Source organism: Procambarus clarkii, chromosome 11, assembly GCF_040958095.1.
Source record: "Procambarus clarkii isolate CNS0578487 chromosome 11, FALCON_Pclarkii_2.0, whole genome shotgun sequence".
NCBI classification, from domain to species: Eukaryota; Metazoa; Arthropoda; class Malacostraca; order Decapoda; family Cambaridae; genus Procambarus; species Procambarus clarkii.
This window is the reverse complement of record NC_091160.1, coordinates 36470041-36493655: the sequence shown is the minus strand read 5'-3', so window position 1 is coordinate 36493655 and position 23615 is coordinate 36470041. Positions and strand designations below refer to the sequence as shown.

The following is a 23615-nucleotide window of genomic DNA, read 5'->3' as shown; positions in this document are numbered from 1 at the left end:
CAGTGACGACTTTGCTACCCTGCCCACACACTGATCCAAATCTTGCCGCACATCACTGGATAATGATGACTTCTCTACTGAGGTTTCCCCACCCACTGAGGGTGCCAGAGTCCCCACTAGAAAGCTTACAATATAAGAACAACAACATCAGCAATGTAGTCATATTTAATCAGATATCCTTAAAGGAACACCTGCTGCCCAAAAATACAAATAAATTATATATATAATATATATATATAATAAATAAATAAATATACTGTGTGTGTGTATATATATATATCTATATATATATATATATATATATATATATATATATATATATATATATATATATATATATATGTCGTACCTAGTATCCAGAATGCACTTCTCAGCCTACTATGCAAAGCCCGATTTGCCTAATAAGCCAAGTTTTACTGAATTAATATATTTTTTCTAATTTTTTTCTGATGAAATGATAAAGCTACCCATTTCATTATGTATGAAGTCAATTTTTTTTTTATTGGAGTTAAAATTACCGTAGATATATGACCGAACCTAACCAACCCTACCTAACCTAACCTAACCTATCTTTATAGGTTAGGTTGGGTTAGGTAGCCGAAAAAGTTTAGTTAGGTTAGGTCTGGTAGGTTAGGTAGTCGAAAAACAACTAATTCATGAAAACTTGGCTTATTAGGCAAATCGGGCCTTGCATAGTAGGCTGAGAAGTGCGTTCTGGCTACTAGGTACGACATATATATATATATATATATATATATATATATATATGTCGTACCTAATAGCCAGAACGCACTTCTCAGCCTACTATTCAAGGCCCGATTTGCCTAATAAGCCAAGTTTTCATGAATTAATGTTTTTTCGTCTACCTAACCTACCTAACCTAACCTAACCTAGCTTTTTTTGGCTACCTAACCTAACCTTACCTATAAATATAGGTTAGGTTAGGTTAGGTAGGGTTGGTTAGGTTCGGTCATATATCTACGTTAATTTTAACTCCAATAAAAAAAAATTGACCTCATACATAGAGAAAAGGGTCGCTTTATCATTTCATAAGAAAAACATTATAGTAAATATATTAATTCAGGAAAACTTGGCTTATTAGGCAAATCGGGCCATGAATAGTAGGCTGAGAAGTGAGTTCTGGCTACTAGGTACGACATATATATATATATATATATATATATATATATATATATATATATATATATATATATATATATATATATATATATATATATATATATATATATATATATATGTCGTACCTAGTAGCCAGAACGCACTTCTCAGCCTATTATGCAAGGCCCGATTTGCCTAATACGCCAAGTTTTCATGAAATAATTGTTTTTCGACTACCTAACCTACCTAACCTAACCTAACTTTTTCGGCTACCTAACCGAACCTAACCTATAGGGATAGGTTAGGTTAGGTGAGGTAGGGTTAGTTAGGTTCGGTCATATATCTACGTTAATTTTAATTCCAATAACAAAAAATTGACCTCATACATAATGAAATGGGTAGCTTTATCATTTCATAAGAAAAAAATTAGAGAAAACATATTAATTCAGGAAAACTTGGCTTATTAGGCAAATCGGGCCTTGCATAGTAGGCTCAGAAGTGCGTTCTGGCTACTAGGTACGACATATATATATATATATATATATATATATATATATATATATATATATATATATATATATATATATATATATTATATATATTATATATATTATATATATTATATATATATATATATATATATATATATATATATATATATATATATATAATATATATATATATATATATATATTATATATATTATATATATATATATATATATATATATATATATATATATATATATATATATATAAATAAATAAATAAAATAAATGTGTGTCAAGGGTTGAGCTCTGGCTCCTTGGTCTCTCGCCTCTCAATTGTCAATCAATGTACAGGTTCCCGAGCCTACTCGACTCTATCATATCTACACTTGAAGCTGTGTATGGAGTCAGCCTCCACCACATGACTTCCTAATGTATTCCATTTGTCTACTACTCTGACACTTAAAAAATTCTTCTAACGTCTCTATGGCTCATTTGGGCACTCAATTTCCACCTGTGTTCCCCTAGTGCGTGTGCCCCTTGTGGTAAATACCCTGTATTTATCTACCCTATCAATTCCTCTGAGAATCTTGTATGTGGTGATCATGTCCCCTCTAACTCTTCTGTCTCCCAGTGACGTGAGGTTAAATTCCCGTAGTCTCTCCTCATAGCTCGTACCCCACAGATCAGGTACTAGTCGGGTGGCAAACTTTTGAACCTTTTCCAGTTTAGTCTTATGCTTGACTAGACATGGACTCCATGCTGCAGCCACATACTCCAGGATTGGTCTGACATATGTGGTATACAAAGTTCTGAAAGATTCCTTACACAAGTTTCTAAAGGCCGTTCTTATGTTAGCCAACCTGGCATATGCCACTGATGTTATCCTCTTAATATGAGCTTCAGGGGACAGATCTGGCGTGATATCAACCCCCAGGTCTTTCTCTTAGACTCTTGAAGTATTTCATCATGCAAATGATACCTTGTATCTGGTCTTCTTCTCCCTACACCTATCTTCATTACATTGCATTTGCTTGGGTTAAACTCTGACAACCATTTGTTCGACCATTCCTGCAACTTGTCCAGGTCTTCTTGAAGGCTCAAACTGTCCTCCTCTGTCTTAATCCTTCTCATAATTTTGGTGTCATCAGCAAACATTAAGAGGAATGAGTCTATGCCCTCTGGGAGATCATTTACGTATATCAGAAACAGGAGAGGTCCGAGTACAGAGCCCTGTGGGACTTCACTGGTGACTTCACGCCAATCTGAAGTCCCATCCCTCACTGCAACTCTGCTTCCTATTGCTTAGGTACTCCCTTATCCACTGGAGCGCCCGTGTGTGTGTGTGAAATTTCAATTAGTATAAATGCGGCAGATACAACAGCTAAGATGGGGCTTTAGAGCTGCACACAGAGCAGTGCAGTAAATCCTGCAGGGTTTTTTATGATTATTTGTCCAACAATTTATTACAATATACTGCATGTTTAGATTTCCACCTTTAAAGGTACTAAACAATTCACGCTATAATGACAATGTGTGAACCTTTGAGTTACAAGTACCAACAGCTTGGCTGATCAATCACTAGTAAAAGCCTAGCCAGAGTAGAACAATTCTTAAATCCAGCCAAAATTAAACACATGGGTTACCTATGTGCTGGAACAATCCTAGGTCCTTTCTGCTGGGATATCCTAGTCCTAACTACAGGAACATCCTCAGCTTTGTCTTAAAGTGGAAATAGGATTTATGTTGAGAAAATCTTTGCAATAGGATGGGGATTGATCCAGTATCCTGGGTAACTCCAGACTAACCTTAACCCATGGAACATGCTATTTATATGGTGGAGAACCTCATCACCTACACCAGTGTTTGTGGGTTATTTGTGAAATGTTAAATAGCTACTATCTTGGTGCCTTCAGGCTCCTAGTGGATCCCGGGTTAAATAATCAATAGCATATTGTGGTCATAGATTAAGTCTTGGATTACCCAGGATTCAAACTCTATCTTGCTCCAAAGATTTTCTCAGATATATCACATTATTGTGGTTTCCTTGCATATAGGGTTTATTTTGCAAGTAATCATTAAATTGCTGCTAAAATAAATAAACTTTATTTATTAATGAGATAACCCAGCTAACATAACTGGATATTGTACTTAACATGCTAATATCACCTCTGCCCAATACTGTTCAATAAAATGAGTGATATACAGAGACTGTCCTGCTCTCTGGACTTCCATTGTTAATTCTGAGTCCAAACTTCCTCCCTCTCTCTTCACACCTAATTTCCAGGAGGCAACTGCATTGCCAATGAGTTGAGAGTTTACTGCTGTGACAAGTTTGTTGTTTTTGTGGTGTGACAAAGACCTTTTCTCCCACAATATTTTTTTTTAATTAAACATCCTGCAATCATGGCTTCCAAAATTACATGAATATCTCACCTAAGCTTTAACTTGCAGCAAACCTAAGAGAAAGTGTGATGTATTTTGAGGAGGAAGTGAAGGTTAGAAGTAGCATCTGGCATCACTTGGATGATTTTTAAGTCTAAGATAATATCTTGTTATTCTCAAAGGTTGAGCAATACATCAATGTTGAAGAGGAAACTGTGTGCAGGGATAAAGTTTAAAGTGATTGTTTTGTCAAAATGCATCACTACAAGCATCTGTTAGATAAGATGAAACAAAAGATACCCTCCAGTGGCACATTGGCTAACCCAGAAGGCCAAGCATTTCCATAAAGAAATCAACAAGTAAATTGTGAGTAATAATGAATGACAGCTGGTGTGGAAGGTGCAGAAAAATATGTCCAAATCTGAAATAGTGCAGGCGCTGAAACCTAATCTAAGACATCATCCCAAGACCCCATAAGGAGAAACACCTTGACCCTTGGCGAGTACCCTTATTATTTAGTGTACAGAATTATGATGAATTTTCAGACAAATATTTTTTCATGAGCGGGAAGGTATACCCGGTTTTCCAGACAAACCTAGTTTTTCAGATGTGTTCAGTTTCCAAAACATTTGGAAAGCAGGCCTCTGTAAGAAGAAATTTCTATTAGTTGCATTCGTGTTAAAAATATTTATTTTAACGCAAGAGCTGTTGATGAAATTAGTAAAATTAATATATTTTTGCAAAAACCGAATGTCAGGTTTTAGACCAAGGAACCTGTGGGCTCTTCCGCACCAAAAAAAAAAAAAAAAGTATTGCAGCCTCCCATTGTTTCCGGTAACTCCAAACAAGGGTTAGCAATAAGTGACCTAGTCGTGCACACAGTATCAGCCCTCCAACTTTGTCTGGCCACTGCATGAAATTTATCACTAATTGATTTGGAGCTAAAGTGTCAGTCCTTTCATAAGCTTTGATAATAAAAACAAAAAAGGCACTCTACATATTAATATAAAATGATAATTTTTGTACCACAAATTCATAGCCATGTGCGTCTATTGGAGGACTAACCTATCTTATCTTTTTTTTTTTTTTTTTTTTTTTTTTTTTTTTTTTTTTTTTTTGCAAAAAATCTGAGAGTAATTTAGTAAGTTTTCTTTATTTTCTTTCAAAATTTAGTAAGGATCACTGATAAAAAAAAATGTTTCCCTAAGGTAAATGTCACAATTGTATTTAAAACTAATTATTATCATTGCGTTAAATTTCTTTTGTGATATACCTGTCTTCCATTAACACTTTCATTTCTATAAATATCTTATCAAGGAGCATACTAAAGGGAATTTTACTAGACTATAACATTTCTGCCATGTACTTCTGGGGTATAGCCCCTTGTGGCACCTTGAGGCTCCAGGGAGCCTCTGGTGCTCACCCACAAACTGGCATTTCATTACACTCAACACTGATTTTATATGTTTACAATTTAATGTCTTTGCTAAAAGATTTAAAATATATATTTATGGTTTCTGACTGACCCTACAATTTTTCCTCCAGCTCTAAGCTATATTCCCCCCACCTTCCTCTATAAAACATTTTCAAATTTCATCCACATAACTGTGATTTTAATATGTAACCTAGTCATGCCTTAAAATAACAAATTACTAGAAAACATGGGCTAATGACATTTTTAGAGGTCTACACACAATATTAGGCTTGTATTTTTTTTTGGGTAGACCTAAGTACAATTATATGTAGGGGATTAAAACTAGTATGGGTCTTATGTAGTGTGTTCCTACAACACTAGCCTTCACACTGAGATGTCTGAAGTACAGATTATTGTTAATGAAGTTTCAGACTAAAGTATCATATTTGTGTGGATTATTTACAGATATATTTTGAAATTATTCAGAAAAATATAAATGCTATTCAAAATATAGCATGTGAAAAATTAATAACAAAGGATTTTTTTCTATAACTACACGTACTACAATATACTGTATATACAGCTATGAAATAGCTGGTGTGAGCATTGTAAATCCAAGGTAGCCAGTGACCTTAATCTATACACTACTTTGGTCCTTGCCTGAATTCAGATAGGAGATAGAGTTTGTAAAAATAGACAAGTCACAAATTTATTGAGTGTGTTTATATGGGTCAGGAACCAGGGAGAAAAATAAGGTACATAAAACAATGTATTGTACTAGAGTATTTTAACATTAGAAAATGATGGGTAAGCAATATTCAATTTTCAGGAATTTTTAAACATTCTAACATTTAGAACATTGTTATCAAGTGCAATACAGTGTAACAGAAAAGATTCTGGGTTACTTTGGGCTACATGAATACTGCAATAAAACTTTCATTAATGGAATGAAGAAATGGGAGTTGGTATGTAAGGGTAAAGCCCAGTCCTGCCAGACCACACACACACCTTCCTCTCAGTCTTGTCTTGTTATTGCTGCCCCCATCTTGTATGCTCTGATGTTATTTGAAATAAATGAAAATTAATTATGTATTTCTCTATCTTCCTTACATTTTATATGAAAATTTACTTCTAAAACTTTGATATAATGCTTATTGGTGTCTCACAAAGGCGATCCTTTGTTTTTTCCTGCTCAAGAAATTATGTTGACTAATATTTAACTCTTGAAAGATTATCATTCAAACAACAGAACTTCATGCTTGTTAAGGGGTTGTGCCTGTTCAGAAATTTTGCAACCATTGTCTTGCTGTATAGGACTGACAGAAAACCGATTACTTACACCAATGACAAGAAAACGTTCTAACAATATCCATTTTTCTTTTATTTAAAAAATAATGTTTTTGCAATAGCCATTTCCACAACTTTATATCATAATTATAACAATATTACTCTAATGAGCAACTAAAGTATCATCAGTTCTCCTTAGTATTATAAAAAACACATTATATTGGGAAAATATTCAACTATGTAGCTCTTTCAATTGTCTTCTCTCTCTGTTTTTTCTTTTTCTTCTCCAACTGTTTGAGTAACTCTGTTCGTTCTTGCCTCTCAGCCTTTCTAAGGTTTTTCAAGTGTTTATGCTTCTTCTTTTGTTCCTCATCAGGATCTCTTTAAAAGAAAAATAATATTAGTGTTTTAATATTAAAAGAGAAGGAGTCATAATAATTAAGGTACAGATGATCTTGCTGTAAACGTAAGCAAACTAATCCACACTTGCTTTCTTCCTGCCAACTTTGCCAACAAGTGGAAACTGCTGCCCAACTGTTTGCACACAAATATTTTGAGGTTAGAAAGAGATAAAATTCCAGACAAAAATATAGCTAGTCACTTTTAGATGCTCTTTTGCCTTGGCCAAGTGAGGCCACTTCCTCACTATAACTCCAGAACTGACTCATCCTTCTCAAATCACTGGATTAATTAATAAAATTATAAAATATTCTTCAGTATGTCAGTTAACAATACTGCTCATGTGCTACCAAAACAAGAGGAAGCATATAGTATTGATCACTGAGCACAAAATACAGTACTGATTTTGTACACTATATGGTATGTGACTGCCACCCACCAAATGACCATTTGTCTGTGTTATTATGCTATCAAAACATTTTCACTCCTAGTCATACTTTTCCTCATCATTCCCTACATCCTTTATACTAAAGCTTTTTATCGGGTAATAAAATCCTTAATACCTCACCTGCCCTCCAAGATGAGCCGTTTGCGTTTATTAATGTTCCGACGCTCATCAAAGTCAGTCTGATCAAGCTTGATCTCTTGCTCCCGGCGAGTTACATTGACTTGCTTCATGATCCTCCGTACCCCAGCCTCATCCACCTGTGCACAACAAATTTACAAGAGCAATTCCATTACAAAAATATAGATTATTTCCTACTACAGTATTTCCAAGTTATGAAAGATTATTCACAGGAGCACCACTAAGTTTAAAGGAACAAGATGAAAAGTCAGAATACTGTAACAGTAACAGAAAGGATACTAATAATAATCATTTAATTTCAGATTAGAAAGATAGCTTATCCATCATCTGCTTTTTAGGAAACTTGTCATAATTTTTTTCTTTGTGTTGCAGTAAAAAATACTTATTTATACCCAATCAAACTCATTCATATATATATTATTCCTAACACAACTTTCTCATGTGTCTAATCTTTTTTATTTAAATAATTCAGCAATCCCACATCTATTATGTTCACCATTAATCTGATCCATAGATTAACAACCTTATTTCCAAACCAGTATTTACCCAGGTCTTTCCTGAATCTACACCTATCTTATACCGAGTCAAGAAATAATTGTTTGCAGATACAGGTAATTTTTTATATATATATATATATATATATACACACACACACACGAGTTGTTACATTCTTGTACAGCCACTAGTACGCATAGCGTTTCGGGCAGGTCCCTGGAATACGATCCCTGCCGCGAAGAATCGTTGTTACAACCAAGTACACATTTTACTGTTGTGTTAAACAGAGGCTACAGTTAAGGATTTGCGCCCAGTAAATCCTCCCCGGCCAGGATACGAACCCATGACAAAGCGCTCGCGGAACGCCAGGCGAGTGTCTTACCACTACACCACGGACACTAAAATTATATATTTGGTTTCAGAGATTTAGAAAATTGATTTCAGAGATACTCATACAAAGATATATTTTAAATGTTAAACTTCTTTCACATTTACTGGTATCTTATCAATTAGATACTAGTCAGTGATAGCAAAAGTTTGTAAACATTGCTATCACTGTTGATATTACCCTATGTAAGTTTTCCCTTTTGCTAATTCTTCTATCCAAATCTTCTTTCAGCACTTTCCATAATTTCTTTTGATATACTTGTTGCCCAGAACTTAGTCTGAATTTGACCAATTATAGAGCATTGCAATTTCTACTTACTTTCAGCTCCATCAATTTCCTTCGTGTTTCTGCCTCAACAGCTAGTAAAATCTTGATCTCATGTGGCGTGATGAAGGTAACGGCCTGACCGGCCCTGCCAGCCCGAGCTGTTCGACCAACACGATGAATGTAGTTCTTGGGAAGGTTAGGGATGTTGTGATTGATTACTAGCTCCACCTTTAGAGAAAAATTTATGGTGCAGTACAGGTACTAATAAAAACAAAAATATATATGCGAGAATGAAAAAAATATTGGCTAGACAGAGAGTGGGGTATGTGTAGTGTACTAGGCCAGTGTACTCATATATATGAGTAACTCCCCATATGAGGATCGGGAAAGAGTACAGCTTCATAAGAAAGGAAGAGATCTTAGATAAAGTCCATAATGCTCAAGAGAATAACTACAAATATAAAAAAGCAGTCCCAAAACATAAGGTGAATAGATTCAATATCGGTTATAAGAACAATGTTAAGTGAAAATCTGGGTATCTAAAATACTTTAAAAATATCAGCAGATAATAAACATATAAACAAATAATTTTATTTATATTTTGCACACTAACCAGGGGAATGTCCAGCCCTCGACTTGCAACATCGGTTGCAATGAGGACCTTTACTTGCGATGACTTGAAGCGTGCTAGAGAAGAGAGTCTTTCTTTCTGGGACATCATGGAGTGTAAGGCCACACAATCTATGCTCAAGGAGTTTAGCAACATGCTCAGCACCTGCCCAGAATCACATATGAGGGATGGGTTAATATTTTATGGAAATAATGACCTGAAACATATAAATATGAAACTAATGATCTATCAGACCTGTAGTATGACAATGTAGTCAAGTTAATGCCAGAGACTGTCCTAAAGTTGGATAATTCTGCCACTACCTTTACCATCAGTATTTAGATTATAATACCAGAAAAAGGAAAGTTAAACTAGGTCTCCTTGTTTATATAAATATTTTGTGATATGTGAGAGAATCTCAGAATATCATCATCACCAAAACTGGAATGTATATGCCATTTTCCAGACATGGACCAAACAATCCCTCACCTAACCTGATTCAGAAACAGAAGTATCCTTGGAATCAATTGTTATATATTTCTTAACGGATGGTGGAGTCAACTTCAATTATAATACAGTATCCTATTTTCTACATAGGTTAGGTAAGGACTGATAAGTTGAAGGGTGGGGAAAAGACAATTGCAATAAATTATATTTACTGCAGTTCAAACTTATGAACTACAATATATCACTTTCAATGAAGCATATTTTATTACTGTGTCGAGGACCGGGCCGCGGGGATGTTGAGCCCCAAAATCATCACAAGGTAACCGCAAGGTAAGGAGTCCTTGCCACTGTAACTATCCTAGGCAATGAATATAATGATCCATACTAGGTAAAGATCAATGATAGTTTAGTTGTGATCCTCTGCTTAAACCAGGTCCTCCACGTCCTGCTCTTCTAGATCAAAAGGCTAAATACTGTATATAAAATTTAAATATCTGAAAATTATGTTCCTGCCTTTACTGAAAAGAATTAGAATTTTTCTCAAGTAAATGCTTTATAGTAGTTATAAAAGAATATACATTCATTTCAACCCATCCTCCTGAAATGATAGTACAGTACCTTTAATAACTATTTAGTACAAAGTTCCAATATGTCATGATAGACCACCAGTAAAGCACTTTTTGTTCTATTACTGTAATTTTAGAATCAGGAAAAATAAAGCTAAAAGTCAAATTTAGATATTCCTAGACCAAGTATAACATATATGTGAACCATATTAGGCCTAAGATAGCATGTATTAGGCCTAGAACTGCTAATAGAGGCTAGGTTAGATCTTACATTTATGTTGCGGTTAAAAAAAGTTTTCAGTTTGTTTAAATTCCATAATACAAAAGTCAACTTTCTGGTGGTTCATCACCACATATTGACACTTTCTACCAAATTAGTATAAGTACTTTCATTTTAGGAGGGATGGGCTGATTCATTTACATATTCCATACCTGTGTGTTCTTGCATGTATCGGTAAAAATTAATATGAGACCCTTCGGTTTCTGTTCAATTTGCCGAACAACCGTAGCAATCATGGTAGCATCTTTCACAATAGGATTGACTAAAGCATAACGTTCGTCCAGCTGCTGAACAGTTGCCTGTGTATTTGTTGACTGCCAGAGAAATACCTAGAAAAGAACCATTTTTTAAATTACAAAGGTTCCCCAAAGCTTAAATGTAAATTTAACCTGTAAGGGTTAAATAAAAGGGTTGAGTACTAGTTAAAATATACTATATAAACAGTTCGCAACAAGAAAAACAATTAAAATACAGTATTATTTATCTGAAATGTATACATATTATAATGTTATATACAGTACTGTATTAAAACTTCAGTGACACATTTGAAGGAACAATTTTTTTACAGATATGTAGCTCGAGCTTCCTTGCCCGATCAAAACCAACACCCTCTTATAATAATCTAGACCAAATTAGATACAAGCTAATAAAGAACCAACTAGAAAGCAGCCTCATTCCAGAGAATTTGGAGTGATATGGTACATGGAGGGGAGATTGTGGCTCTGTGGTAATGACCACCGTAACACTTAGACAGCAACAGGGTTGTCAGGTCTAAGTACCACCATCACTGCCCATCTCTTTGACTATTGGTGTTCAGAGAAGCACTAAGGAAAGCATTAGATGAGGACGAGAGTGCTATATCACCTGCCTGGAGGAACTCCATTTTGTTGTCAGTCATCAAACTGAGTACAGTGTATCTGTAGTTTTGATGGCCAAGAAGCTAGTGAAAATACCAAGCCACAGACAGCATCAAGTTAGTTAATCAACATAAGAGTTACTCAATTATGTTGCTATCTTACCAGAGAAAGCCAATTAAGATCAAGTACTAAAGAAGCAACAGTATCACTTGGTACTACAATGTGGACCATAACAGGTCTACAATACAGTGCTGAAGGATGATGTCTGCGATACGAAGATCACTGCCGACAAATGTATATAATGAAATAGAAAGTACCAATATAATTTTGAACTTAATGATCCCGTATTCACTTATCTCATTTGTTGAGAATACATAGCATTCACCCAGTCCAATTCTCTGTCCATCACTACTACAGTGATCGGCTGAGTTCATAGGCTATTAATGGTGGACTAAGTATCTTATGAGTGAGTAACTTAGATAGGCATCAAAAGCAGTCATCTTCTCAAGGAAGTGACAATATTAATTTATACCATTAGCTTCCAAGGTAGACTACATTATTTCTACCCATTAGGGGTATGTTCTGATTTTCAGGATAATTGGAAATTTTGTTTTCTCAGTATTTCATAAAAAAAAGCCATATGTCCCTTGATAAACTCCTAGGAGAATTGGATACCTATGACATTGCTCATGTTTTTTTGCTCTCATGTTAACAACCTGTATTTTTGTAATATCATAAGACACAGATGGTGCTAAATAGTCTCTTGTAAATTATATGGCCCTATAACAATAGAAATCTCCCTTACACCACCATAAATTTCTTGAAAATTAGAAAAAAAAACTATAAAACGTGTATCTCTTTAGGGACATCTATATAAGGTATAGCTTCAGGGAATATCTAAATATTGTATCCCTTTCTGGGACACAAATAACTTCATCCCTTCATAGGACATAAATAACTAATTCATTACGGGAATATTTAAATACTGTAAGGCATTCCTTCAAGGTATATCTAATTCATTTTAAATGCAAAGGATAGCAAAATTTATACACACACACATATATATTACCTCAGATGTTGCCAGTTCCTTCATTCGCTGGAGCCTGTCTGTAATGGTTGCAGAGAACAGCAGAGTTTGTCTCTTTTCTGGTAGTGATGCCCATATAGTGCGTAGCTGAGTGTCAAACCTACCATCCATCAAACGATCAGCTTCATCTAAAACTAAAAACTTTATCCTGGGGAAAAAAAATTAAATAAAAAAATAAGTACCTTATTCAAAAACACTTATGTATAAATCCATTTTCTATCATATAGCCTTTACCTTTTGAGTGTTAATTCTGGTGAGGTTTCCAATATGTCTGCCAGTCTTCCAGGAGTGGCTACAACTATATGTGGGGACTGATTCAATTCTGCGCACTGAGCCACCCTGTCCAGGCCTCCCACCACCACACTCAGACGCAGTGATACTGGTGATCCAAGACCCCGGAACTGGTCGGCTATCTGTAAATAAGTACAGTAATTATCAAAAGAGGGTGCCAAGCCAGGAAGACTATGTAGCTCAGTTATTGTATGAAAACATCTTTAACTGAGTTGACAAAGTTTGACAAAGTATATTGTATGTTCTATATAAATTAAGTAATAATAATTTAACTGTAAACTTATGAAGTGTTGTCACAGTTTATATGACATGGCAGAAATAGTTACAATATACATGACACTCCTTAAATGTCACTTGAATGTCAAAATAAATTGTTATTAGTACAGACAGTAATATGTTTAATGGGGAAAGAAGAATGTTGGGATACTGGATCATTTAATTAATAGAATTAATATCTTTAATTCCTATTCAAAGTATATAACTGTGAATGCCCGTCTGCATTCTCACTTGGCCTCAGGGCTAAATCCTACTATACCTACTACATGAACAGTAGGATTTAGCCCTGAGGCCAAATGATAGGGCAGACAGCCATTCACAGTTATATACTTTGAATAGAAATTACAGATATTAATTAAATGATTTCTGGATAGGAATATGTACTGCATAGTACATGAAGCTGGCAGTAGATAATGTATTCATAAGCTTACACAACATATTATTACAGCTTCATTCTATTAATGTGCCATCTGCCATCCTGAGACTAGCATCTTAACTACAGAGTACAGGTATTATGCAATTTTGTATGCTCTTCATCAGCTACTTTTTATGCGTCAATGGTCTTTGTCATTGTGGTTGCCTTTCAGTGCCCTTATGGCTCTGTAGTCTTTTTAATCTTTTCCATCTTCTGGTGTGAACTCCAATACTGGCCATTTCTCATCTTTAGCAAGTTTAAAACAGTTGAATTCTACTGAGTACCCCTGCCATTTTGGTGTTACTTCGAATAAACTTGCTGACATCACTGCTAAGGAAGAAATGCACGACTGTCTCATTCCTGGTAAATGGACCCCTTGTTTGGATTTCTACCCATTCATTCTGCCATCTGCAACTGTTGACTAAGTCAATGCTCTAACATTATGGGTAACAAACTGCACACTCTTAAAGGTTGATTATTCCCATGGCCTTCCTCCTACCGTCATAATTATTGGTGGGAAATGGCTCTGACTAGGCTGTGTATCAAGCACATGTGCTTAATTCATGAGCATTTGATGCAACGATGCCCTGCTCCTTAATGTCCGAATTGCACTGTGCCACTTGTAGTCATTTACCTCCTTGCTGAATGTCTAGATTTTTATGATGATTGTAAGTCTTTCTTTCCAAATGACTCTCTGGGTCACTTGTCCCCGCATAGAATTCTTGTCGAATCTGATACCTTTGACGTCGCTCATATTTTTACTTTTTATCTGTATTTTGTACTGGCATTCTGAATGATATTTTGCACCTGAATGTCTGGGTGACACATGGTCTTTCCAGCTTGGTATTTTCTTTTGGTACTGTAATTACACTTACTGTACTTTAATTTTATTATTTTAAATAATTCAGCAAAGAACAAAAATTCTCACAATTTTATGTATAAATATATTTTGTTACCTGTTAGATACATATAACATATATAACCAAACATTTAACCAAAATTAACCATACAACAAAAAATCTGTCTATAAATTATCAGAGCAGCACATAGAATACAGCTGCTTTTAACATTCAAGCAATACAGATGTACAGTTCCTTACCTGGAAAGCGAGCTCCCGTGTGGGTGTTAGTACGAGGCCATAAATTCCAAAAGGGTCAATTGATAGTTTTTGTAAGATGGGTATAACAAAAGCCAGGGTTTTCCCTGAGCCAGTCTTTGCTGCTCCAATGACATCTCTGCCCTCAAGTGCAGGCTGGATGCAATGATACTGAATGGGGGTTGGCTGGTGAATCTCTGGTAAAAAGAAAGAACAAAACTTTATTTTTTAAATGATAAACATTTAATACAGTGTATCACAGAAGACTTTAGGAGTAAACAATAGGACTAAATTGGCAAAGACATGACACCATGAGTGTCATATCTTTGGCATGACATCTGACAGTCCACTGTCAGGACTGCATATTACAACAAATGATCACACACACACATATCTGTGCAGTTGTGGTTGTAGACGATCAAGAGATGTATCAACAGGTCACCATATCTTGGGACATGACAAAAATAATGGATCAAATGTTGTGTAACATTCCATCCCAAGTCAGTTTCTCAGATGTTTCCAATGCCAGAGCCATTATTGTTCACCTATTCAAAGTTTGCCTACTATAGGTAGTGCAGATAAAATGGGCATCGAGTCAACTACCACTCACAGGATGAGTATGGGTCTCTTATAACTTGCAGGATGGGTATGAGGTCAACTATCATTCATAGGATGGGTATGAGGTCAACTATCACTCACAGGATGAGTATGAGGTCAACTATCACTCACAGGATGGGTATGAGGTCAACTATCACTCACAGGATGGGTATGAGGTCAACTATCACTCACAGGATGGGTATGAGGTCAACTATCACTCACAGGATGGGTATGAGGTCAACTATCACTCACAGGATGGGTATGAGGTCAACTATCACTCACAGGATGGGTATGACGTCAACTTTCACTCACTGGATGGGTATGAGGTCAACTATCACTCACAGGATGGGTATGAGGTCAACTATCACTCACAGGATGGGTATGAGGTCAACTATCACTCACAGGATGGGTATGAGGTCAACTATCACTCACAGGATGGGTATGAGGTCAACTATCACTCACAGGATGGGTATGAGGTCAACTATCACTCACAGGATGGGTATGGGGTGCTGTGCATGATAAATTAACAAAACTTTATACTGTATATAAAAAAAACTACTAGCCATAGTCATAGGAAGTATCACTACCAAAAACATCACAATCACGGGTCAACACTCATGAACCAAAGCCCACAAGAGTTACTGACTGAGTTCCCCGAGCTGGTGTATGACCCAAGGCTGGAGGCCCTGAATGTCAGCGTAAGTCTTGCCCTGAGTATCCTCGCTCACCACGTCCGCCATCTTGCCTTGTTTGTAAACATTGGCTGGCGTTACACATGTGCGCATTCGATCCCTGGATCATCAACAACATAATAATTGTATTATCCGAAATTGTACAATAATTCTAAAATATTATGAATTAATTTGAATGTTAAGTACATTTATTATTTTCTAAAGGTTATATGTCCGTTATTATGGCAACAAGATTATTTGTGACTTTGTAAGATTGTACATAACTCATTTGCACCCAACATTGTTAAAGGGCTCATTGTACTATTTTTTTACAAGGGTTTAAATAATAATACAATAAAACTAAATTATATAGCTTCATCAAAATATTATCATGCGACGTATATATAATGGCCCATAAATGTAATGGACAGTGGATGATAATTATTCTCGTTAAGATTGAATTGTGGACAGTCATTTTTTTTAATAACGATTATAGGCAGGCCTCAGAAGCCACAGCTGCTTAATGGAGTAATAAAAACAAATATAGTAAAGTTATAAGTTGTTATAAGCAAAGGAAACTTAATGTGGGCGGGTAGTTCGAACCCCGCGCCTGCGTACTGGGCGAGACGAGAGTGCCACACTGCCACCTATTATACCTCCTCCAGTCCTTTCCCACAGCATAATAACTCCCGTTGGTCATGTATTTACGCCTTGAACTCTTACCGAGGGATTAATAACATTGGAGAAAATATAATATATTAGTGTAAAATATATATATGCGTGTCATGTTGCGGTCAGTGGCAGCAGTGATGGATTCCCCTCAGTGTTGAGTCTTGCCAGACAGTTTAACGTTGGAGGCGCGGGAGGGGAAGACGGCCGCCCTGGGCTCTCCTGTCTCTTCCTCTCACTCTAACCCAACATGTCTGCTATGTCATCATCTGTCTAGCATCATGGTGAGTACTCCGCGAGGGCAGGAATTCCTCCTCGTGCCCTCGTACCTCATTGTTTAATCGGATCGTGAATATCTCGTAGTGATGAAACTCATCCCAAACATCCTGTTGTGAGGGACATGAGAACGTGCAGCATGAACGCCAAGAGAAATTAAAATTGAAATAAGTTTATTGAGGTAAAATACACACAAAGGGATGAGGTAGCTCAAGCTATTCTCACCCCGTTCAGTACATCGTGTTAATACATACATAGACACACATCACAAGCAATAAACGTATTACCAAACATTCTGAGAGATAAACATCTCCATGTCCTACGCCAGGAGACGTCTTGGCGTAATGAAGCCCGAGACAAGACGTCAGGAGGGTGCTGCCCGGTGCGCTCCGGATAATGTAGTCAATACATGGAAGAGCAACTTAACTCTCCGGATATTATGACGCGTTCATACCTTGAGTCGTAATTCGTTCGCATCTACCTAGTGTTTATATTTAACCGTACAGTGCTAATTTAAAGGTGCGATATATTGTAAAATATAATCGGGGAGAGGAAGGGGTAAGTCAAGGAGATCGATGCCATTAAAGAAGTTAATTTCTGCTGCTGCACGAGCGTCTCCAAGGTGGTGTTGCCATAAGCGGGGCTTTATTATTGTGCTGCTGCTAGTATTTGATTTTGTTCATTTATTATGCACTCCATACCCATCCCATGGGCGGCAGCGCACCCCATACCCATCCCGTGGGCGGCAGCGCACCCCATACCCATCCCATGGGCGGCAGCGCACCCCATACCCATCCCATGGGGGGTAGCGGACCCCCATACCCATCCCGTGGGCAGTAGTGGACCCCCATACCCATCCCGTGGGCAGTAGTGGACCCCCATACCCATCCCGTGGGCGGTAGTGGACCCCCATACCCATCCCGTGGGCGGTAGTGGACCCCCATACCCATCCCGTGGGCGGTAGTGGACCCCCATACCCATCCCGTGGGCGGCAGCGCACCCCATACCCATCCCATGGGGGGTAGCGGACCCCCATACCCATCCCGTGGGCGGCAGCGCACCCCATACCCATCCCATGGGGGGTAGCGGACCCCCATACCCATCCCATGGGGGGTAATGGACCCCATACCCATCCCATGGGCAGTAGTGGACCCCCATACCCATCCCATGGGCGGCAGCGCACCCCATACCCATCCCATGGGCGGTAGTGGACCCCATACGCATTCCGTGGGCGGTGGTAGACCTCATGCCCATCCCGTGGGCGGTAGTGGACCCCATACCCATCCCGTGGGCGGTAGTGGACCCCATACCCATCCCATGGGCGGTAGTGGACCCCATACCCATCCCATGGGTGGTAGTGGACCCCATACCCATCCCGTGAGCGGTAGTGGACCCCATACCCATCCCGTGAGCGGTAGTGGACCCCAAACCCATCCCGTGAGCGGTAGTGGACCCCATACCCATCCCGTGGGCGGTAGTGGACCCCATACCCATTCCGTGGGCGGTGGTAGACATCATGCCCATCCCGTGGGCGGTAGTGGACCCCATACCCATCCCGTGGGCGGTATATAGTGGACCCCATACCCATCCCATGGGCGGTAGCGGACCCCATACCCATCCCGTGGGCGGTAGTGGACCCCATACCCATCCCATGGGCGGTAGTGGACCCTATACCCATCCCTTGGGCGGTAGTGGACCCCATACCCATCCCGTGGGCGGTAGTGGACCCCCATACCCATCCCGTGGGCGGTAGTGGACCCCATACCCATCCCGTGGGCGGTAGTGGACCCCCATACCCATTCCGTAGGCGGTAGCGGAAAAGGTTAAAAGCCACAAAAGGGGTCAGGAGCAAGTAATTATAAATAATTTGTTGTTTCGGGGGGACAGGCAACCAGGTTGTATTTATTCACGTTAGGCATATCATATCCCTCCTCCTCCCCCCCCCCCCCGAATTACTGACCCCCCCCCCCCCCAGGATGCAACCCCACAAGAAGCTGACTAACTCTTGGGCACCTATTTACTGCTAGGTGAACAGGTGCATTAGGTGATAGGAAAAGCGACTATTTCTGTCTGTTTGATTTGAACCTTGAATTCTCGATTGCCAGTCGAGAACGAACCCGACTGTATATATATCTTATATGTGTATGTTGTACTTTTAAATACAAATTATTATTATTATTATATTATATGCGCGGAAACCAATAATGAAATGTGCTTTCCGCACACCTATGTTTAGTGTTGTGTGATCGTCAGTTGCATTATATACATTTAGTTGGAGGTGGGGCGGGATCGGAAGCTAGCGTCCGACCCTCTAAATACATTTAGGTACGTACAGTAACCATGAACACACAACAAAGTATATATAAGTTCGGCAAAATATCACAAAGTGGAGGAGCGTGCTGAGACAAACAGTAGCACCCGGTAAACAGTACTCTGAGAGAAGTACTTCAGGTAACACGAAGTACTTCTCTCAGAGAGGATTTATTTTATACCAATAATTTTGCCAGACTGGCAAGACACAGGTGACATAACTCATCATACGAAGTAATGGGTGCCCGGGGTGGGGGAGCAATGATGATGTAGGCTTCCTCCACCCAACAAATCCAGTAATGTTATGGTAAGGGAAATAAGAGACATATATACTCTCCCCATAAGGGCGGTATTCCCGGGAAGCAACACACCGGCGTCTGCTCAAGGTACCCGCACCTTCACGTCACCTGAAGTACGAGAAATAGTGCTCCTAGGGAATTGTTGTAATTACAAGTTAATTATTTTCATGCATTTAAGAGGTGGAGGGTAGTGAAGGGGGGAGGGAACGTGAGTTTTTCTGGAGGGAAGGAGGGTAAGGGTTGGTCACTTAAAGGGTTAGGACGGTTTCCCATTCTCTTAGTAATAAACCTGTTAGGCTTATCACGGTCCCCCATGAGTCAACAGCTGACCTTCCCGGGATGCTACCCACAATAGTTGCCTAACTCCCGGATACTTATATACTTTTTATTATTATTATTATTAATAGCATTATTAATTTCATTATTATGTACCCCATACCCATCCCGTGGGCGGTGGTGGAAAGGGTTACAGAGGGACATAATAGGAACCCGTCCTCGACTAAAGTCCATTCCATCCAGCGGTCGACCCCACAGACGCTGTCGTAAACTTTTACACGCTGTTCATTCAAAACGGGAATTTTCTCAAATATAAATTAATATTATAATACATTAGCATATTGTGCATATATATAGGCGCATATAGTGGGCGCCTGACAGTTGAGTGGACAGCGTTTCGGATTCGTAGTCCTGAGGTTCCGGATTCGATCCCTGGTGAAGGCAAAGACAAATGGGTAAAAAGTTTTTTTCACCCTGATGCGCCTGTTCACCTATCAATAAATAGGTACCTGGGAGTTAGCTGCTACGGGCTGCTTCCTGGGGATGTGTAACAAAAATGAGGCCTGGTCGAGGACCGGGCCGCGGGGATGCTAAGCTCCGAAATCATCTCAAGATAACCTCAAGAAGATAGGCATAGGTTAGGTGTTTAGGTTCTGTTGGCGATTATTTGTATTTGTAGTACGTGGGTGAAGCATTTACAGCGTTGTGGTTCGAACAAAATTCGTCAATGAAGCACTTGTTCCAGAAGTGTTCGAACGTCATCAGATGCGAGTCGTGTGTAAACCGTTTTTCATACATAAACAGGGGGTTTTGGCGGGTGCATGGAATCACTTTTGAGTCTTTGTTTGGAGGACGGGCTGTACAACAGTCTGCTAGGTGAACAGAGCAACCCGTTCTCACACCAGGCTGTTTAAAGCAGCGGCCGTCCTCCCCAGACGCATTCATCAATTTTAGCATACTGTGTATTAAAAATTGGCATGTTTTCATATATAAATTAATATTCTTATACATAAAAATTGTATGTATAGTTTGGCGTAGTGGGTGAAGCATTTATAGAATTGTGGTTCGAACAGAGGACGTGAGCGAAGCACTTGTTCGGGAAGTGTTCGGACGTCATCGGTTGTGAGTCGTGTGTAACAGCTCGTCCTCCAAACAAAGATTCAAAAGTGATTCCATGCATCCGCCAAACCCCCTGTTTATGAATGAAAAGCGGTTTACACACGACTCACAACTGCTAACGTTCGAACATATCCGAAACAAGTGCTTCACTGACGAATTTTGTTCGAATCACAACGCTATAAATGCTTCACCCACGTACTACAAATACAAATAATCGTCAACAGAACCTAAACACCTAACCTAACCTATCCTATGCCTATATATATACAATATGCTAATATATTATAATATTATTTTATACTTGCGAAAATTCCCGTTTTGAATGAACAGCATGTTAAAATTGATGAATGCGTCTGTGGGGTTGACCGCTGAATGTAATGGACTTGAGTCGAGGACGGGTTGTGCGTAAACCGCTTTTCATTCATAAACAGGGGGTTTGGCGGCTAGATTAAAGAGCTTGGATCTTTGTATGCGAGAACGGGTTGAACAGAGACACCTCTGTTCCGGTGGCACAGTTACGGTACTGTACAGTTGGGTTCGTTCTCCACGCATAATCGAAAATTCCGGGTTCGAATCCTGGGCGGGACAAAAATGGTTGGCCACACCTAATGGTGTAGCCAACCATTGGTCCTTTGTTGGCCAAGTTGGTCCTTTCACCTAATGCCTCTGTTCACCTAGCAGTAAGTAGGTACTCAGGAGTTAGTCAGTTTGTTGTGTTGTTGCATCCTGGGCAGGGTCAGTAGTTCGGCCTTTGGGGGGGGGGATGGGTTGGGCATAGCAGTATAGTGGGCAGCCATCAGTCTCAGGAGACTATGGAGTTGCGCTCTGGTTATCGGTCTGGAGTGGCCTCTCCAGGGGGCATAGCCAGGGTAGGTTGATATGGAGGAGAAGCTGTCACCCATGCAGCAAGTCCCTCCTCTCCACGGCGCCGAAAGTCTCCAATGGAAAGGCAAACGCCAATACGATTGGTTCCAGCGCCGTCGCAGGAATTGATAGCTCCGGAATTGACCTCAAAGTTGGTGAAAAAAGGCACAGGGACTCCCAACCCGGAGACGGCCGTGGTCGGGGCCGGAGAAGAACCACCCCAGCAAGGGTATGGACGACCCCAGCCTCCTGAAGCAGAGCCTGGGGGGCCGCACGAGCCCCAGGAGGTGGACGTCCCGGCTGGCGGCTTGTCATAGGTCTCTCCATTTACCCGGATGATATAATATATAGATATAATATTGTTCATAAGTATATATCCGATAAAATTAACCTTTCGAGATAACTTAAATAAGTGTTTTATTGCGACAAAAACATTCTTTGAATAGTGCCGTGTTATTGATCAATAAAAATAACAAATATAACTCTGGCAATATTAATTAAAACATTAAAAGTGGCTTCAAAACTATTAAACGTTAATCAACCAATTACATTTTGCTAAATATTTCAAAAGTAATACAAATGAACATTAGTAAATAACCTAGATACTTATGAAAGCATAAACATTTATAAGATGAACACTTATGTTAACTGTGAATATTACAGGTCGGTGCGACGTGCCCTGTGACGTCACTCTACCGCCATGATACCTGCAGGCAGCTTCCAGCCTGAGATCAAGTATGTGGCCACACTCTCAAATTGAAATAAGTTTATTGAGGTAAAATACACACAAAGGGATGAGGCAGCTCAAGCTATTCTCACCCCGTTCAGTACATCGTGTTAATACATATACACATATCACAAACAATAAACATATTACCGAACATTCTGAGAGATAAACATATACATTTCGCCAGATTCTGAGTGTAGGGTAAACATTGAACCATCTGGCGTATGTTCCCACAAGGGAACTCAAAGAAAATAATTAAGATGACAAATTAATATAAGCTAATTAATTATGAACACTTAACCTGGCATCCCCCTAACGACCGCTCCTCAGTGTAAACTTGTATCCTAATTTATCTAAGCATTAGATATAAAAATAAAGTAAAAGATATAATGGTGAAGATGTCTCAAGCTTCCCGCTAGACCATGAACATCCTTGGTGAGTCGTGGAGTGTTATAATACAGCTTTTACAGGAGCTGGCATCAATACATAATACAATAATACAGACCTACGTGAGAGATGTGTACTCAGGCCGGAGAAACACTCATATTAAACATTACATATTTGCGGCAGATATTTTAATTAGTGTAAAAATAAATTTCCTAGTAAATGCACTCTAGCAAGAAAATCCTCACCTGCTGATTAATGTGATGTTCGGCCTTGGATGTAGCGTATACCAGTATAAATTCGAGGGTTATTGATATAGACACAAGATATATAGTAGGTGCTGCATATATGATCATTTGTTGGTACAGGTTCCGGTGGTGCCGGACGGTGGGTTGCCGGGCGCCGGAGGTGTGGCTGGTGCTGACCTCTGTGACGGGGACACGAGTGTGCCTCACCTGGCAGCCTCACCTGGGCTGGTACGAGGCCACACCTACACCCATACCTTGTGGCCTCCACACCGGCTTCATACTCATCAAAGACAAGGTCCGTTGTATGCTACATTTTCATCCAGTCACTTTATATGTATCAAGCTTGATTTTTTTAATCAGTTTTGGAGATACAGTATCTGTATAACATCAGTAAATGGTAAAGTTTATACTGCTTCTTTGCTA

General features: G+C 38.9%; 2 protein-coding genes across 7 annotated transcripts in view; one reads left to right on the top strand and one right to left on the bottom strand.

Moving 5' to 3' along the window:
• Nucleotides 1-6771: 6771 nt before the first annotated feature.
• On the bottom strand, nt 6772-16153 carry Dbp45A (putative ATP-dependent RNA helicase Dbp45A). Its single transcript, XM_045742516.2, has 9 exons — nt 15996-16153; nt 14756-14949; nt 12909-13087; nt 12657-12822; nt 10883-11059; nt 9441-9602; nt 8879-9055; nt 7660-7796; nt 6772-7073 (listed from the first exon to the last, which is right to left on the bottom strand). Exons 1-9 carry the CDS (start codon nt 16132-16134, stop codon nt 6929-6931), a joined length of 1476 nt encoding a protein of 491 aa, XP_045598472.1. The 5' UTR covers nt 16135-16153; the 3' UTR covers nt 6772-6928.
• Nucleotides 16154-16710: 557 nt separating this feature from the next.
• Nucleotides 16711-23615, top strand: part of LOC123758303 (uncharacterized) — a 33436-nt gene continuing 26531 nt past the window's right edge. Inside the window, exons 1-3 of one of the 6 annotated variants that reach the window (XM_069322605.1) lie at nt 16711-16973; nt 22497-22568; nt 23313-23487. In XM_069322605.1, the coding sequence (XP_069178706.1) occupies nt 22534-22568; nt 23313-23487 (210 nt within the window). In that variant the 5' untranslated portion in view covers nt 16711-16973; nt 22497-22533. The remainder of the gene's footprint in view (nt 16974-22496; nt 22569-23312; nt 23488-23615) is intronic. The other 5 variants (XR_006772869.2, XR_006772868.2, XM_045742515.2 and 2 more) reach the window with 5 other exon arrangements.